Source organism: Motacilla alba, chromosome 9 (genome assembly GCF_015832195.1).
Source record: "Motacilla alba alba isolate MOTALB_02 chromosome 9, Motacilla_alba_V1.0_pri, whole genome shotgun sequence".
Classification (NCBI taxonomy): domain Eukaryota; kingdom Metazoa; phylum Chordata; class Aves; order Passeriformes; family Motacillidae; genus Motacilla; species Motacilla alba.
The window spans coordinates 14,418,983-14,434,397 of NC_052024.1; the positions used below are offsets into that span (position 1 = coordinate 14,418,983).

At 45.9% G+C, this 15,415-nt stretch overlaps 1 protein-coding gene across 1 annotated transcript; it reads left to right on the plus strand.

Moving 5' to 3' along the window:
* Positions 1-4,092: 4,092 nt before the first annotated feature.
* Positions 4,093-13,752, plus strand: UTS2B (urotensin 2B). The gene is made up of 5 exons (XM_038146318.1): positions 4,093-4,549; positions 6,728-6,829; positions 9,677-9,714; positions 11,052-11,145; positions 12,869-13,752. The coding sequence occupies exons 1-5, from the start codon at positions 4,426-4,428 to the stop codon at positions 12,892-12,894; spliced, it is 384 nt and encodes a 127-aa protein (XP_038002246.1). The 5' UTR covers positions 4,093-4,425; the 3' UTR covers positions 12,895-13,752.
* Positions 13,753-15,415: the final 1,663 nt, after the last annotated feature.

Here is a 15,415-nt window from a genome sequence, read left to right on the forward strand (position 1 = left end):
TTGGTTAAAGGAGAAATCAGACATTAAATGTATAAGAGATGAAGGCTGAAGAGCTCAGGGTGCATTTCAGTATCTGCTCTTCTGATTCCTACCAGATAAAGCACAGCTTGAGACTCAGAGGAGCAGGCAGGCAATAGGAATGTAGACAGAAGTGATAAATAGTAATAAGTGTACAGTGGTGATACAGGCAAAAAAAGCAGACACCATGGGAGAAAGGAGGGACTTGGCTACAGAGGATGGAAACAGTTTCTTGTGCATGTGAGTAGACTGAGGAGAGAGAGGCATGTTGTGGGACAGATGGGAGCACTAAGCCACTGCTCAGGATGGAGAGCAGGATAACTCTTGTCTTTCTGACATTGTGCACAAAGCTCCCTTCACCCCTGCCATGAGGGCAGCTCTCTTTTCTTGCCTGCTAAATGCTTGTCAACTTCTCACTGATTTGTTGGCACTGTCAATCCCCCATTCTGTTTTTCCTGCTACAAGGCATGTCCACTCCCTAAAATTTCTAAACTTTTTTTGTTATTCCTCATCCTCATCTTATTCTTAGGATCATTCTAGGCAAGAAAGCAGTGATATATGAATCTCTCCATATGTACCACACAGAGAGAAGTCCTGTCTCTACCAGCTGAGGCTTCCGACTCGCAGCAAAGTCCCAGACTCAGTGCAGAGGTTGTGGCACTGTTCACACGTGCTTCTTAAGCACCTTAAGTAAAGGTGCTTCCCTGATAGGTCCTTCCTCAGCAGGTTGCTTGCTTTGGGATGAAATAAGCTATGGTTAAGTGGAATCCATAAGACCATGACAAAATCTGTGGATGCTCACGGGGTTCAGCTGAAACACATGGTGCATGTGATGTTTTATGTGTTCTTAGGAAGCTCTGAAAAAAAAGAGAATATTGTGGGGTTTTTTCCCTCCAAACCCCAAATGTACAGTATACAAAGTGGTCTGGAAACCTGCCACTCCAAGCTGGCTCTGGGAAGTAGCCCTTTTATGTTGTCCTGTTTTCAGCAGCTTGACGCTGCCTCTTGCATCAACTAGCTCAACCCCCCACTGAATTCCACCTCTCTGAGGCTTGCTGTGGAACAGCAGGGGTTACTGATTTGGGATTAAACTCAGGTTAGGTTATTTGGAGGCTGCAGTCCTACTGTCATTAGAGACAACTGCAAAGCCCAAAGCAACTTCAGAGAAACTGAGATTTTATATAACATACCTGAAAATCTTAATTGCTGCAAGATCCACCAATCCACCTGTCAGGGAAGAGGAGTCCATGCACAGGGAGAAGCTGAACATTTTGAGGAAGATGATGTCAGAGAGCAGAAAGGGCCAGCTGTTCCCTAGGAAACAGGGAGCCAAGTGCAGTGACAGCAGGACAGGGACCCATCCTGAGAAGGGCAAGCAGGTCAGGATCAGAGACTGCAGCTAGGTTCAATCAAGAGCCCCAGCACTCAGGGAAGCCCATGAAGATGAGGCAGATCCCAGGTCAAGATGGAAGTCAGTGCACTGGTCAGCATCAGGCCTGATGACAGCAGTCAGAGACAAACACAGCTCAGTGAGCACCAGACAGGTCCACAGAGATAGGACATAGCCACAGCCAAGCAAGGAAACCCACTTGCAGGTCTGGGTCCAGATCGATAGTGACCATGGGCAGGCAAAGACAGCTGAGCTCCAGACCAGAATTCCTCCAGCACAGCTCTAGGAAAAGCAGGAGACCAGGCTGAGATTAAATGGATCTCAAGAGCTGATGGGCAGAGAGGGTGGTGAGGCCCCACCTGAGGACACTCAGGACCATTAAGACCCTCCAGGCACTGACACTCCTGTGCATCTCTCTCACACTGAGAGCTGGGGCAGCTGCATTTGGTGGCACTGCTTGAACCAAGTCTTCTGTATTCCTGCTCTCTGGGCTGTTAACCCTTGTCAATTTTCCAATTTGGTTGTGTTGGGTTACCTGAAGTCTGAGTAGCTTTGTGGAAAGAGAAGCTTTTACATGAAGGGACAGACTGGGATCATGGGAGGTAGAGATGGAGCTCACATCTTCATGTTCTCACTATCCTTGAACTCCAGACACAAATGGGTGATTGTTTTCCTATGGAGAATAAAATACATAAGAACAATAACATGTAATATTATTTCCAGCACCTGGACTAGTGGGGTAAAAGCAGAGGAATTTTGCGGGTGGGAGCCTTAGAGAAGCCCAACAGTACAAATCAATTATCCCCTAACTTCAAAAAATAAAAAAAACTCCACTAGCACCTGACAGTAACTACGAGGCTTCTCTCCACCAACCCATCCCCTGAAAGCCTCCACTCCTCACAGCATCCACTCATCTTCCTTCACATAAAATGTAGCACTGCAGTTCCACACCTTCACCAGAGCCATCACTTGAAAGGTCTGGCACACTCTCTACATGAGTTGCTTTGGGGGCTGAACAGTTGCAATGATCCAGAACTGAAGATTCTCTGCAGTGAAGAGGAAATCCCAGGAATAGCTCAACTTCCTGAAAGAGCCTGCCAATAGCCCATGAGATCTTGTATCCAAAGGTAGGAAAAAACAGTCAGAGATCTGTGGATTTTGCATAAACTTAGATGAGATGGAGAAACTCACCTTCTGTATCCAGGCAAAGTCAATTTCACAGCAGATCTCAAGACAGATTGAGATTTAGCACTAAAATAAAATAGATTTGACCTTCCCTTAGGGCTATAGTTTTGAGTTAGAGCTGCTATTTTCCAGACTGGACTCCTGTGCAAAGTGGTGCTCATCAAGTTATGGCCTCTGCTTCATGAGAGCTGCTCATCTCTGACCAGTTTGAAACTTGGCACCTTGGGGAGATGGAGGTGTCTGGAAAAGTGTTCCAGTAGGACATATGTTTCTCTCAGTCCAAACAGAACTTTGTGAAGAAGGAGAGCACTTCAGATAGCTGGTCACTAGTTCATAAGTCTGAGAGAAACTATGAGTCTGGTTAATTTGTACATATTATATGTCCAGAGAAAATTTTGGAATGTTTTCTCAGTAGAGAACTCTTCATTAATGAAAGAATCACATTCGTTTTTATAGGCATTTCCCACAAAAAATATGAGCCTCTCCCGCTCCATTTTTATTAATAATCTATGAAATAATAAAATATTACAAGGATTATTAAAAGGCTTGTCATTCAGTACCTATCCAAGGAACAGAACGAGTTGTAGGGAGAGCTGGGGACCTGAAGCCAAAAGCCCAAACATGGTAATGATACTGTCTTTTAGTTGAGATGAAGAGCAGGTACCATCAGATGAAGCTATCTTGGGTAATCTGGCATGATGTGATGTCAAAAAAGGACCCACAATGAGTCACTAGGAGTGTATGTACAAATCAGAGCTTGCCCTGATCCTCTCCCCCATCCCACCACGGGGGGAGTGAGCTGGCAGCTCTGTGGTGCTTAGCTCCTGGCTGGGCTTAAACCACGACAAGTACAGATGATTCAGTTCTGCAGGAAGAGAAGAACAAAGCCTAGCACTGTTACTATTACAATATTTTTCTTGGTAAGGTTGTTGTGGAAAAGTAGTAGCTGGTCCCTGATCAATAGTGATGGATAGGCAACAAATGGAAGTCAAACCAAAATGTAGTCATGGCCTGAGAAGACATGGAATATATGCAATGTGTCTCAGTACTTTGCTCTAAAATTATAAAACAAGGCTGTGTAGCCAGAACCAGCATCTGACCTTCCACTTCCACTTCTTTTTTTTCCCCCAAGAAAAAACTGAAGACTCTTGCCCATCCTTGACGTATTCCATACCTACTGCCAAATCTGCACTCCCCCACTCAGACATAATCCCAAAATAGGGTGTGATGCCTTTCCCGTTGACAAAGCCATAAGTCACAGCGAGCAAGACACACTCAACATTCTCCAATCAGTTAAATGAAAAGAGCTCTCCCCTTCTGTTTCCCACCACTTCAGCACTCATTATATCTCACATTAATTAATATAGGCACTAGGAAGTGAGATGATAAATTACAAAACCCCATTAACCTGATTCTGTCCAAACTGGTAAAATATGGCAGCTTGTACATTAGACAAATCTTCCTTGCTAACGTGGGAGTCCTCATGCCTGAACTCTTTTAAAGCAACAGCCCTGAAAAAGTATTTTTAATATGTGTATGTATGGAATGTATATCAACGTGCGTGAACAGTGCACGCCTGTGGGAACATCAGAATTCATTAGATCAGTCTGATATGAGATACATTGAACAGGTTCCATCTGACTTATGTTACTGGGCTGTTCTGTCCACTCCCAGCAGAGTGAATCATATTGACAGGTTGAATTATATCTCAAGAGATATTTTTCTCCCCTCCTCCAAAGGCCATTTGCAATCACGGCACATCCACTGCCTCTTAAAAGTGAGCTCATCTGGCGCTGGTTGCATTGAAGTCCTCCACCGTGCCTGAAGGAAGGATGCTTTTGGGCTCTGGGAACGTGGAGAAGATGTGGTCTGCCCAGCTGTGTCTGGGAGTGCTGACCATCCTGACCGTGGCTCTGTGTGTCCCGTCAACGCATGGAGACCCTTTTTTACTCCAAGGTAAGCTGGAATACAGGCTACATGACACAGGTAGGTGGTTATCTTTGTGCTTTGCTGCTTGCCATGGCCAATGCAACACTCTCTTCTCTGGGAAAGAAAACAAAATGAACCTCGAGCTATACTGTCTGTTAACATGGGTGCTAGCGAGAGGCTTGTTCGTATTATCATGAGCCAAAGCTGTCCTTCTGCTCTGCAGCTGGCTGTATGACACCTTCTGCTTATCAGTGAAAATATCAAATCTGGTGAAATCTGGTAAGGGTAGCTCTTTCTCTCCCATAAGAATTTTTTTTTAAAAATTAGAATATCAGAGAGTAGCAATTCCAGTATGTACCATACGAGATTTGACAGCTCATAAATGTCAGTAGTACGGCGATGCTGAACGTTTTTTTCTTCACAGAACTTCTTTTTATATGTACTTCTCCCATAATCTAAATTAATCTTAACTTGAGTTTATACTGCAGGGAAATGTCAGTCATTAGTGCTCTTTCTTAAAGAGGCTTGGCAGTGGGAAAAAAAGAAAGAGCCGCTAAGTATAGGCTTGAAAATAACATTGCTTTTCAAATGGTTTTTCCTCTAATATCACCTATTTATTTTTGTAATTACAACCTAAACATTCCCCAGGCCACTCTATCTAAATCCTGCTTCTGTTTGGCTTTTACTGGAGTGTTTATAGCATTGGGGTTTTTTTCCCTGTAGCAAATCCCCCAAAAAAACTTAAAGTAGCTATTTTAAAATTATAACTGTCCTTCATACTTAGGAAGGAGGTTTATGGCACTCCATGCTAACTGCAGGTCGCTCTGCTCGCTCCCCTGGGTTGATTTCCAGAGATCACAATCGGGACCAGCGGCTTCAGCCGCAGTGTGAGGCAGGGTTGAGTCTGGCCAAATACTTGGAGCATCCCTTTGGCCAGCATCCCTCAGCCTCTGCAGGTTTATATGACATTAGCTAATGGAGCTGATTCCCACATGCTCTTGAGCATCCTTCAGGCTCATCTGGTACAACGTTTTGTTTTATGTGTATCAAGAATAATTGCATTCATCCCTTCAGAGGGGCTAATAGCCATGTGAAACTGCATTGAGGAGAAGTCCTAAAGATCCTGGAAGAAGTGAAAAAAAAAAAAGCCTTTCTATATAATCACTTAGTATTTTCCATGGAATTCTGTAGGCATCTTCTAGGGCTTTGTAGGGTCTGGGTGTGGGGTAGGGCTGTTCAGACCAAAGATTTTTTTGAATGCCAAGTCTCCCTATAAAGTCTGGATCCTGTTCTGTCACTCTCAAAAATTAGTACAACATTCTAGTTCAGATGATTCTGGAAATATGTTGAGCAGAGCTGGGAGGGTAGCAGAGCTTTCAGGACACTGAGCAGTCCCATTCCCTGTGTTTGTTGGTTTCTGCTGAACCCTTGATCTTCACAACCATTCATTTGAGGGCACAGCCACAACCACTAAAGTAAAACCACTGAGAAAGTGTCCTAAAGGGTCCTCTTAGAGAGCTCCAAATTGCTTTAGGACAGCAGCTTGGGGAGGTTTTTCCTGGAAAAATTCTGCATGGTCTTGCTTTAAGTTCCTCCACACTTGAACTCTGTTCAGGAGGAATCCTTCAGTACCGCTGGCAACCAGAGTAGCCCCGAGGCTGAGTGAGCTCAGGAAAGGCTGTGGGGCTGCAGGGCTTTTCAGCCATGGTACCCACACCTCAGCCCAGCGAGGAGGGACTTCCCACCTCTGTCAGCCCTGGGAAGGTGCATGGAGTGAGTGGGGGAACTCCTGCACTTTTGAGAGGGGAGGATGTTGGGGGCTCCTGTCTGGCTTTGCAGAGGCGCTCACTCCACCTGCCTCGCAGAAGAGCTCGGGGCTGTGTAAATCAAGGTGATGGCTCCAGCTCTCTGCAGCCAGTCGTGCTGATGAGGCTGCAGTGGAACTGGCCAGCAGCCCAGGGCTGGCAGGGAGGGCTTCCCATCCCACACCCTTCCCCTGCATAGCCCTCACTGCCTGGACATTTTATTCTGTGCTCACACACTTTCCTTTTCCACTGAGCTCCTTCCAACCTGACGAGTGCTGACAGGAGACATTTTCCTTCCACTTCTCATCCTTCTTAATTTGATTAAGAGATTAATTGCATCAATTGATTAATTGATTCTTAATTTGATGAGATTGAGAAAGATGTGTTTTATGTGCTGCAGAGAACCGAGTGCTTCCAGAGAGAGAAGACACAAATCATGAGAACACATTGCTGACTCTGCTTCTTAATAAGAAATTCGCATGGCGGAGGCCAGAAAATATTGGTAAGTGAAGGGGAGGGGAGATCTCTGCTTCTTGAATCTGTGTTTGCATGAATGCAAGGAACTTGCTTCTCAGGTTCTTCAGAAATACCAACTGCTCAGAAAGTGGAAGCAGCATCCAGTATGGTGCCTACATGTGATTAATGTCAGATGCTCTCCAGCATGGGGCTCCAGGACCTGCTTTTGCAATGCAAAGTAAAGCCACCAAAACCCACGTACCCTAGATCCTCAGACACTCAAGACTTTGCTGGGAACATGTGTGTGTACATAAGTAAAAACAAGAAAATTTTCTGCTGAGTCCCTGTGGCCCTACTATCCCTTTGATGTTATGTGCATTGCCTGGGGCATGGACCAGCTTTGGGAGTCACATCTCTGCCCACACCCCACACAGCCCCATGTGCTTTTGAGAGACAGCAGCATCTTGCTGTCATTTGGGGCAGAGGGATTTCACGAAGATTTTCCAGTGAGATCCATTGGGGTCAGGTGTAGTTTGGGACAAGGGCAGGGGGAGCTCCTGCCTGGGCCTAAGGAGGTTGAGACAAGTGGCTTTTCCCACACAGCCACCAAAGATGGGGCAAGGAGAGGCTCTTCCTGTCCGTGCTCTGTGAACAGACACCAAATGTAAAAGCCACCCATCTGTGGCTAAACTCAGACCTGCTGAAGACAAACTTGGGCTTTCCTTGCCATGAGGCACAGCGATCACGAGCACCAAATGGATTACAGAGGTCAGCTCTTCCCACAGCCTGCAGCCAGGGGAGGGTTTGGGCTGGATGTGGTGATCTCGGAGCAGGAAGCTGCCCTTCCCTGTGAAAACAGCTGAGAGGGGGCCCAGTAAAAACATTGCTATGAAAATCCATTTATCAAACTCACTCAATGCTCTTCCCCAGACCCTTGTTAATGCAGCAAGGCAGTGGTTAAACAAGCTTGGGACAAATAAACAAACATAAATAAATCAAGCCCTTATACTAACAAAGGCATTCTTCTTGCAAAGGGGATGCATTCAAGAAAAAACATTTTTATGATAGGTTTATGGATTATTGCACTTATTAGTCCTAGAGGAAAGGCTGCATTTTATGCCAGACAATTGAATATAATGATACTCTGAGCAGAGCACAGACAGAGGATTTACAGCAGGCAGTTTCTCAAAGCTTCATCCATAAATTAACTTCCTTCTCCCTGTCTGAGATAATCTGTTCCAAATTTCAACTGTTGTTCATTTTGTATTCATAGCAGTCATTGGCCAAACTTACAGTTTGCAAAAACTCAAGCCAAAACAGTCACTTGAAACTCTGAAAGAGGCAAAAATGTTAATAATAATAATAATTCTTAAGTGAGACTTTTGACTTACAGATATGCCAGGGTCTGTCTGTCTCTACCTTATGGGTATGTAAAGATACACTTTGGAGGAATCTGCCTGAGGTCATTGCTGATAGTGCCAGGAACAGAGCCTACACCTTCTGATTCCATCCCCATCTCATCTCTCAAATTGAATCCTGATGTAATGGATTTGCTTAGGGACTGCTGCTTTTACTGTTGGATGAATATCAGAAAATATTCAGGACTTTTCAACAAAACTGTTCCTTTCTTGAGGGAGGAACCAAGAAGGCAGTCAGCTCTTTCTTGGCACCCTCCTGCTCAGTTTCAAATGTTAAAAAAAAAAAAAAAAATCCCAAGTCTGGCAATGTGTCTGTGTGCTGAAGTCTTATCTGAAATCTGAAATCAGGGGGAATTATGTCTTAAATCCCCCTCATGATCCAGACCAATGCCTGCTGCCACACTAGGAACAGAGAAAATAGGCAGCTCCAGGGCTGTTTTTTGGTTTGCTTGTGGGGCCCAGCAAAAACATTCTTTAGCTCTTTCCTGGCTCTTCTACTTATTTTACTGCATTTTTTCCCAAACTAGCACTTAAAACCAGCTGATCACTTAGCACTTCCCTCCCAAGAGAACTACTGTAGCCAGTCACTCAGCTTTGACTGAACTCATCTGTCTTATTAAAAATTAACTGCTTTGTACATCAGTTTGGGTCTGGAATAAGGTACCTCAGTCCTCGAGAGCAGTGAGATTGAAATTCCCCACCCCTGCAGCTTTCCCTGTTGCTATTCCAGGCTCTTCTCAGTTCAGCTGATGTTTCAAACCCCATTCTTAGGCACCTAACTCTCCCCTCTTTCTGCACAGGCAGTTCCTTCATCCACCTGCACAGTTTTTGGACAGCAGTACAGTACTGACTAGCCTTGAGATCTCTTAAGTCTGATCTGTGAGGCTGAGCCCCAGGTCCTCATGCTTCCCTAAGATTTAGAAGTGTGGAATCTGTGCACTTACTGCTATGTGACTTCTCCTGTTGTTCCACTCTGCCAGCCTGGATCTTTGCTGACTTATAAATCAGTAAGTTATGCTAGGCTAAATTTGTGTCTTCTGACTTCTGCCTGCATGGGTGATGGGAGGATAAACAAGCCTTAAAGGAAGCAGTGGGATTTCATATAAAAGCCAGTGACAAAAAAAGCCAGCACTAGAGATTTGCAGTTAGCAGGATAAAAATTAAAAAGCAGCAAAGAGTTTCATCTGAACTGGGATCACACAGTAAGTGACCTCATTGGGCCAATTCCCCTGTGGCCTGGTGAGCAGTAAAGAAGCCTCCCTCATAATGGAGAATTAGGATAAGGTCCCATAGGATTCAGCAGAGAAAACCTGCTTTTCTCTCTGTTTCTGATGTTATTTATTTGAAGATCAGGAGTTAAATGATAACTAGGTCTTTGCCTTTTGACCTCTGGAGAGGGCAAATGAAGAAATGTTTTTTAATATGAGCTTCAGGAAGCAATGCAGATACTGATGTTACTCTTTTCCCTCTTGCAGACTGGGAGCTGGCAAAGAAATTTGAAGAGCTTGAAGAGGTGAGAGGAGCAAATGCACAGACACATAAATGCATGTTCTTGCATGGGTAGTTAAACAATTGTGTAAGCTGTCTTTATTGACCTATCCTTCCATCTTTGCATCCTGCCACCCTTCCACCTGCTGCTATAATGTAAGCATGGATGGAGAAAAGGGAAAAGCTAAAGAACCTGGCTAAGAACCTGGCTCAACAGCTGCACAAGCTAGAAAAGGTAAAAAGGGAACAGAGCTATAGACTGGTGCAATAAAAGCTGAGCAGTTCCTGCCTCTGTCACCAGTGAAAGGCCAGTGAAGGCCAAGCCAGGAAAGAATAAAGCACCAAAGGAAATCTCCATAGGAGAAGAGGGAGTGGGAAGAGGAGGTCATGCTGCCTTGCATGAGCTGGCTGCATCAGGTAACAGCTTGGAGGGAAAGTCACTGCCTGCCTAAGCCAGAATTTTTTCTGGACTTTTCTTGTAAGAGTGGCCCTACTCAAGGTCAGAGCCCTGCTGAGCTGATCAGAGCACACATATACAAACAGAGTCCCCATCCCACACCAACTGCCCCGGAACAGGGAAAGGTCTGCAGCAACCTTGCCATGGCTTCCATTGTGCCCCAAGCCCTACAAGCAGTGGGAGTGCTTTTTTCCCTTCTCAGGCCAGGTGCAGCTGTTCCAGCTGTTTGCATAGGTGCTGGAAGTCCTGCTAAGTTCCACATGGCACTTTAATTTCAGACTGAAAAATCCCAGTGCATCATGCCAGACAGGAGGCTGCCAGGTCCTCCACTAGCCTCTCTCTCCAGTGCTGAGGGGCATAAGCTTTGATTTTTTGAGAACAGCTCTGCCAGAGCAGAAGTTGGGATGGTGCCTGTAGATGTTCCCAGTCCACAAGAAGACAGTAGCTAAAGATGAAGAAATGCAGCAGACTGTCCACATTATAACCAAGGGAAGGTAGCAAGAACTGTGAAGGAGAGAGAGGAGGGACAGCCCAGGGCAATGGAGAAGCAATGTCCTCTGCTGCACTGTCTGGATGCCTGTCCCAGCACTGTCCTGACTCTTAGTGCTGCAATAACCTTGCACACAGCCTCCCTTCCACAGGGACTTACACCTAGGCTGGAGGGAAAGAGCATGGAGTGCCCACACCACTGCCACTAAACAAGCAGCTTAATGAAGGAGGGCATGAGGAGGTATGAGTGCTCCAAAGGCAGATCCTCTGGGAATGGTCCTGCTCCAGGGAGCACTCTATCCCTCCCAGGGAGGCTGCCAGCCAATCTACATGGGACTTTGCCCTGCATTTCCCAGCACTCTGTGGAGATCCTCATGATGGGGCTCTTGTTTACTGCTGTGTTTCTCTTTAAACAGCTGGAGAAGTTGAAGGATCAGCTCTCAGCTGAGGATGGGTCAGAGGTGGCCTATGCCTTGGAAAGTCTTTCAGCATCCCAGCCGAAAAAACGCGGTAGGTTTTGAGTTTGGGCCTTGCAGCCATCCTGACCACCCCCATTTCCAGGGTTTCCTTTGTGCAACAAAGACAGTCACAGTACACATGCCCCAAATATGCTGAAAAGCAGCTGGTTGGCAGCTTTTCAAGCAGTCCTGGCCCTCTCTTATGGCTGGCTGGTTTAGCCGCTGCTGAGAAGGATTGTGTCCCCCAGCCCTGTCTGCTGTGGAGGCAGATACACCAGGTCTGCACACCCAGGACCTCACGGAGGCAGGCAGTGTCACATCCTGCTTTTCACAGAGGAGTGTGGGGTTATATGAGCCATGAGTGCCTGCCCTGGAGGGGGGGAGTTCTGTATGAACACGTCCCCACAGTGCACCCCTCCTTTGCTCTGGCCTCAAAGCAACTGCTGGAGGCATAATGAGGCATGTGGACTGCAGGCATTCCCCTCTGCCAAGGTCAGTGCCTCCCAACAGAGAAAAAAGGAGCACTTGTCTGGTGCTGTAAAACAGCTAAAAAGGATGTGGAAATCTACCAAGAATGCAGGGAACTAAGATCTGGTATGTCCCTCAGTTGGTGTCCCAGCTTTGTTTGTCCAGTCTGTATCCAGTGGCTCGGGAGCCTTTTGCACGAGTGCTCCTGTGAAGCTGCCCCTTACAAGCACATGGACAATGCTGCTGATGCTGGCTTTCAATGGATTCCTCCACAAAGCTGTAGCAGCTGTGAACCACAAGTCACTGATGACAGATCTGGCCTAAAACCAAAAGAGCTGGTTCTGCCCTTAGCCCACATGCTCTGTGCACGTGGAAGCTGAGAGCTGCCAGAGAGCCAAGAGAAAATCCCTTTGTGCAAGGCTTGCTTAGATGCTTAGGTGATCCTTAGGCAATATGCAATTTGTAAGCATCCCTGGAGGCTGTCATTAATTTGGCTAATGTAATTCATGCCCCCACCAGTCTGGAAGGTTTAATGTAGATGAAGCTACTTCCCGTTGCCAGGTTTAAATCAGATTCTGACAGAAATGAAAGCAGGGAATCTTTGTCTTCATCTAAAGTCCTTCCAGTCTGGGAGGAGCTCCTGTCTCAGCATGAGCCCTGCTGATTCAGTAGGAGTTTTCTTCCAAGATCCTGCTTTCAAAAACCAGGTATAAATCTCTTCCCATACTTGAGGAAACAGGAAACTCACATGGGATTCATGCTGGTTGTGATACAGTTACTTTTTCCAACATCAGAATATACATCCTTCCCTAATTTACTCTTCTTAGAAGGTTCTACAGAAATCCATGTTGTTTGTAAGATGGTCGATAGCAGAGTGGTAGTGACTGGGTTTAAAAAACGTAAGAACCAGATCTAATCTCTCCAAGTCAGTATCCTGCTCTTCCAGTCAGCCACAGGTGCAAACCCCTGCACACACCTCTGAAGCAGCAAAACTGCTGACCAGTAGACAGGAAAGAAAAAGCTAGTTCCTGACATTGCTGAAGTAGAAGAAAATGAATCCTTTTAAATTAAGCAATTTGAAGACAACTTTTAACCCCCATGTTTACACAATGAGCAGTTAAAAGAAACACCTTCTAAAAGTGTTATATGAACTCAGAGCTGGTTATTGAGGTGTGTCCTGAAAGCACAGTGCGGCATGCTCCAGCTCTCTCAAGACATGGGTCTTTTGAAACCTTCTCCAGGGGTCCAGTGGAAAGCTGGAAAAAGTCAGTTGTATGCTGACACCTTTCTTTCATATCCCTTCACAGCCTGCTTTTGGAAATACTGCATCTGAAGGCTTTTCAGGACTGGAGGATGAAGATGAGCCCTTCCCCAAACTGTCTTGCTGGGTATTACCATGTTAAGAGTTTGTTCTGTTCCCTCATCGTGCTGCTAATCTGGAAGCCATCCTCCATGACTGCACCACAGCCAAGTCTAACAGGGGCCAAGACAGGAGCTGGCAGCCCACTGCCACTCTCTACTGTTCCTTTCTTCCAGGTTTAACCTGCCATGATCTTCTACTAAGAAGACGCTTCCCAACTTTCTGTGCTGTCCTGTGTGTGCCATCCAGGCTGCTGTCACTGTTCACTCTCCCCCTGCTCACCAGGTCCCCTGAGGCACTGAGCACTAACTCAGCTTCCCCGGGCTTGGGGCTCTGCCCACACCTGCAGACCTTGCTCTCAGCAGTGTCTGGGTTTCCTGTCGCCTCCTGAGCAGGTCTGGGCTGCCCTGGTGGCCGCTGCTGGGACAAGAAGGCAGGCTGGGTGTGATGTGGAGGGCTCAGGGCTGGATTGCTGAGCCAGAGCTGCTCCTCGCCGTGTCCCACAGTGTGCACAGGGGAGGGCAGGCAGTGAGCTCTGGATCCTTTGGATACCATTCCAATAAAGATTTTCTGTTGCACAGAAGCATGTGTTTCTCAGAGTTTGCTTTCTCAGCCCCTGCAGGAACCCAAAGCACAGCACATTTCCCTTGATGTTGGCTCCTGTTACCTTAATGGTTCATGTGGAGTTCACAATGGAAGAAAAACTCCCATTAAACACCTAGGGGTTTAATGTGCCTGAGAAACAGACCCTTCCTTTTGGCCAGGATCAGAAACAAGAGCTGGGTGTTTTTGATAATTATTTATGGGATTCTGTCATCATTGGACTGGACCAGACCCAATGGTCTCTACCTACTCACCCCAAAGAGATGTTTTGAGCAGAGATTTTTGGTTAATCTGGCTGGTCAATGCAGGTGCTAGCTGGCCTTTTCTACTGCAGAATTATATTTAGCCCTGTTCAAAAGGAAAAGATCACAATCCATTAGTGACTCATCTCAAGTCACATTACCCACATTTATTTGCAAAAGCAAAGGACCTCATTCCCAAAAATGTAAATTCAAAATAAATCTCAATATTAACTTTGAGGTTTCCAACAACATAAATGAGAGTAGGATCTGGTAGCCACTGTGAATGTGTGGAATGACTTTGACTAGCATTGAACTGTCTCTCCAGCTCTGCTGAGCCATGTGATTTAACTTCAGCTTGCATATTACATATTCTTCCAAAGTTACCTCTCCCAAAGCTGTAATTGCCATCCTACGCTCATTGCCTTGGGCTCTGGCAAGAAGCACAGGCTTACCACAGCAGTACCTTGCATGCACTCCATTAGCAGGAGACCTATTCATCCTGTTGCAGGCCAAAGCCAGCATCTAGGGAATAAGGCCAGCTTGCTTGATTAGATCAGTGAAGTCTAATGACATGCAAAATATAGTTTCCTATTAGTTGTTTTTTATTTCTTTGGTGGTGATTCAGAACCCATTTCCCATTTGTTCTTTGTTGCTTTTGTGTGAATGGAAAGGTATGTGGGAACACATTTTCACATACCCTCACATTGGCACCAAATCCAGGAAAAAATTATAACCTATAGACAAGAATAGTCTCTCTCTTTCTTTAAAAGTTTGGTGCTCCTGCTGAAAGGGAGATGTGTTCCAAGAGCTACACTGAGTGCCCCAAGGTGGTGTTGAGCTCAGATGATTTCAGCTTGCAGGAAATCCCAGTGTAAGGAAAGGCCAGAGCAGCAGGCTCCATCTGCCACCTGCTCGCTGCAGCCATGCCTTCCTGAGCCAGTGTGACAGCTCATCAGCAAGTCAGGAAAATGAATACTGTGTCTGCAGATATTTAACAGCTTGCTCTGACCCTAGACAGGAGTTCCCTGGAGTGCAATGCATCATGCTGCTTAGTAGTGATTTTCTGCTACATCCCATCAGTGCAGTTATTTAAGTGCTTGTGGTACCCAAACTGCCCTCTATTTCCTGACAGGCACTCTATGCTGCCATATTAGCTGCTTGTGCTGCAGACCTCAGCATGTATTGAATGCAATTTATTAACTAATTAGAAGCAGAGTGGTGTTGTTTCCCCCAGGCTTACCCTCTGCATGGCAGTGTGAGGGTTCTGTCCTTTCTCCTTAACACACAGAGCAGAAACCCTTCTCCTCCACAGAGTGGCTGCTGACACCCTACCCATGCTTGGGCAGTCACTCTTGCTAAAGTTAATGACCCACAGGCAATAATTAAAGGGATTTCCCTGAGACATTCTAGTAGATAATGTGGATTTATAAGGAGAAAATCCTCACAGACATCTGAATGGATTTGCAAATCCAGGCAGCACAGGGCAAGTCTAGCGTGCAACGGATGCTGCAGTTTATCCTCATTTCACATTTGCTTATCTCCATGCTGTGCACTATGGCTGGAGCAATCCAACATTGTCTACAAAACCAAATTGTGGTGTTTGGCCTTTCAGACATCATCATATTTGAAACAGCACTTGCCAATTTACA

Bases quoted from the DNA above. Each gene is read 5' to 3' on its own strand.
- UTS2B (XM_038146318.1), top strand. From the start codon at position 4,426: ATGCTTTTGGGCTCTGGGAACGTGGAGAAGATGTGGTCTGCCCAGCTG. The intron at 6,830-9,676 runs GTAAGTGAAGGG...TCCCTCTTGCAG, and splicing joins GCGGAGGCCAGAAAATATTG to ACTGGGAGCTGGCAAAGAAA. The intron at 9,715-11,051 runs GTGAGAGGAGCA...CTCTTTAAACAG, and splicing joins AATTTGAAGAGCTTGAAGAG to CTGGAGAAGTTGAAGGATCA.